This window comes from Epinephelus moara, chromosome 5 (genome assembly GCF_006386435.1).
Source record: "Epinephelus moara isolate mb chromosome 5, YSFRI_EMoa_1.0, whole genome shotgun sequence".
Taxonomy (NCBI): Eukaryota; Metazoa; Chordata; class Actinopteri; order Perciformes; family Serranidae; genus Epinephelus; species Epinephelus moara.
In genome coordinates this window covers 30,082,815-30,085,188 of record NC_065510.1, presented here as the reverse complement: position 1 = coordinate 30,085,188, position 2,374 = coordinate 30,082,815, and the positions used below count along the sequence as shown (strand labels likewise).

The 2,374-nt window shown below is 40.3% G+C and overlaps 1 protein-coding gene across 1 annotated transcript in view; it reads right to left on the bottom strand.

Moving 5' to 3' along the window:
* The window catches only part of LOC126390831 (complement C3-like), a gene marked incomplete at its 3' end in the record, with an annotated part of 34,056 nt that extends 32,720 nt beyond the window's left edge, over positions 1 to 1,336 (bottom strand). Inside the window, exons 1-5 of the mRNA XM_050045305.1 lie at positions 1,325 to 1,336; positions 1,160 to 1,248; positions 531 to 613; positions 332 to 419; positions 7 to 113 (exon numbers count right to left, since the gene is read on the bottom strand). Coding sequence (XP_049901262.1) covers positions 7 to 113; positions 332 to 419; positions 531 to 613; positions 1,160 to 1,248; positions 1,325 to 1,336 — 379 coding nt within the window. The remainder of the gene's footprint in view (positions 1 to 6; positions 114 to 331; positions 420 to 530; positions 614 to 1,159; positions 1,249 to 1,324) is intronic.
* Between the last annotated feature and the right edge of the window lie 1,038 nt (positions 1,337 to 2,374).

Below are 2,374 nucleotides of genomic sequence, written 5' to 3'. Positions count from 1 at the left end.
GAGCACTAACCGGCACTCTCTGAAGGGAGCTGGGCAAGCTCGTTTTATGACCCCCATGCATAATCCCAAATACCCCGTAGGCCATCCCATCTACGTTTACATCAAAAAGATACCTAAAAACACAAATACTCATAAGCAGTTTGTTTATTTCATAATAAGCCAAAACAGAAATGGTACTAAAATGGTTACGGTTACAATGTAACTACAAAAAATAACCCTGACAGCTTAACAAGAAGAAACCCCCCCCAAAACTTAAAGCAAACCTCTCTACTTAATCAGTCTACAAATCAAACCTTGTCTCTAAAGTCACAAAAAGAAAATATTCACTTACGTAGCTTTGATATCAACAATTAGTTGTCGACTGTCCACATAGAAGAAGGGATTGTCAATCGTCAGTTTAACCTCAAAACTGGGCAGCACTGAAAAATTAAATGCATTTTATTGGCTCCAATCAGGCAGAAAGTAAAGACAAGTTGTATATGTTTTTAATAACAGATTAAGGGATAAAGAAGACCTTTGCTATGACTCACCATATTCTTTGACCTCAAATTCTGCAGAGTAAGTCAGCTGTGGTTTGTTGTGAAACCTTGCCACCACTTTCCACAGTCCGAAACTACACACAGACACACACACACACACATGTAATTAGCCTATGTCTTACACATAAACCTAAATTCTCAATACTTTCAATGCAGTCTTCATAGTAGTGTATATGCAGCGCCAACACTTGACTACACTCTTTTTTCTTTTAAGAAATTTTTTTGGGCATTTTTAAGCCTTTAATTGATAGGACAGACAAGCATGAAAGGGGGAGAGAGAGAGTGACATGCAGCAAAGAGCCACAGGCTGGAGTTGAACCCGGGCCGCTGCAGCAGCCTTGTCATTGGGGCGCCTGCTCTACCACTAAGCCACCGACGCCCCAACACTTGACTACACTCTTGCAAGACTACTGACATCAACCTAAAATGTATTTCGTATTCAGTGATAATAGATAAATCTTAGCATGCTTACACGCTAGACTAAGATGTGAAGTAAAAAATGAAAGGCTACCTGCTAAACATCACCATGCTAGCACACCTGTAGACTCTTATTAATGTAAAGGTTAAGGTACTGTTAAAGTACTGAAATAAAAACAAACAAAAAAGAAAAAAAAGAATACCTGACAATTTCAGTGAGCTGGTAATCTCCAGAGTGCATCCCTGATTTCAGAGAGACCAGATCAATTGGTAAAATGATGCCGTCAGGGTTCTAAAATAAGACGAAATTCAGCAACGGTTTATTAAATAATAAAATAAAACAAGTCGTTTAGATCAGTGGTTCCCACATGCAGGTCCATTTTGAATGGACCAGAAGTGACTTGCAAACTCACAAGTTTGTAAAAAGCGCACTTTCTTTAGAAGTACAGTGAATGTCCAACATAGAACTTTTATTTTGAAGTGCCATTTCCTGCTGCAGAGTGAGTAAACAATTAACAGCCACTTAACAGAGACTGTAAACTAGCTTGATCTGGACCTTGTGGCTGGACCAGTTGGGAACCACTGCTTTAGTGGTTACCGACCTCAGTGCCTTGTCACAATCACATTACTCAGATATGAGCAGGGGAATACTGTATTCGAGTACACCGACTTTGTATTGGTGGAAACAGCTGTTTCTCTGTTAAAATGACCAATGAGCGCCGTGGGGGGACTTGATTTGCTGATCAGTACTATGGGCAGGGCTAACACCGTTATCTAGCTGTTGTCAAGCGTTGCACCAGAACCAGTGAGGGGTGGCTAATAACAACATCTAGGCTGTTCTGAATTGACATTTCTTCTCCATTGCCCGACATCATAGTTTGTTTTACTTCACTCTACTCCACTCTTAAAATCATGATAAAACCATTATGTTGGCATGGCTATGCATCAGTGTGGATGTTAGTTTCAGAGGAATATGTTGGTCTTTAGTGATTGGTCAGGGAAAATCGAATCCCCCTCTCCCATGGAAATTAGAGTGGACCTGATGTCAGACTGAAGATGGAAATGGAGTGTAATGAGTTGACAACTGACCCTTCGCTAAGCCCCGCCCCTTTGTGGTGGTCTTTTAAGCTGTTGCATTGAGCATGGAGCCCACACTGTAACTAACTGCACTCCCTGAAGTAATATTATCACATTATTTGGAAAAACAAAAAAGCAATTTCCCAGAGAAGCAGACAGAGGGGTCTACAATATGTGTTTGAAGGATATATCCAGGCAAAAACAGGTAAAGGCAATAAATAGAGAAGCTAAGCCCAATGTTCAGATCATAGTGTAAAAATGAACCACCACATCACCTGGTGATCAAGACAGAAGATAATGGATATTAAGGAAAAATTCATCAGTATCTAACCAGCTGTGTG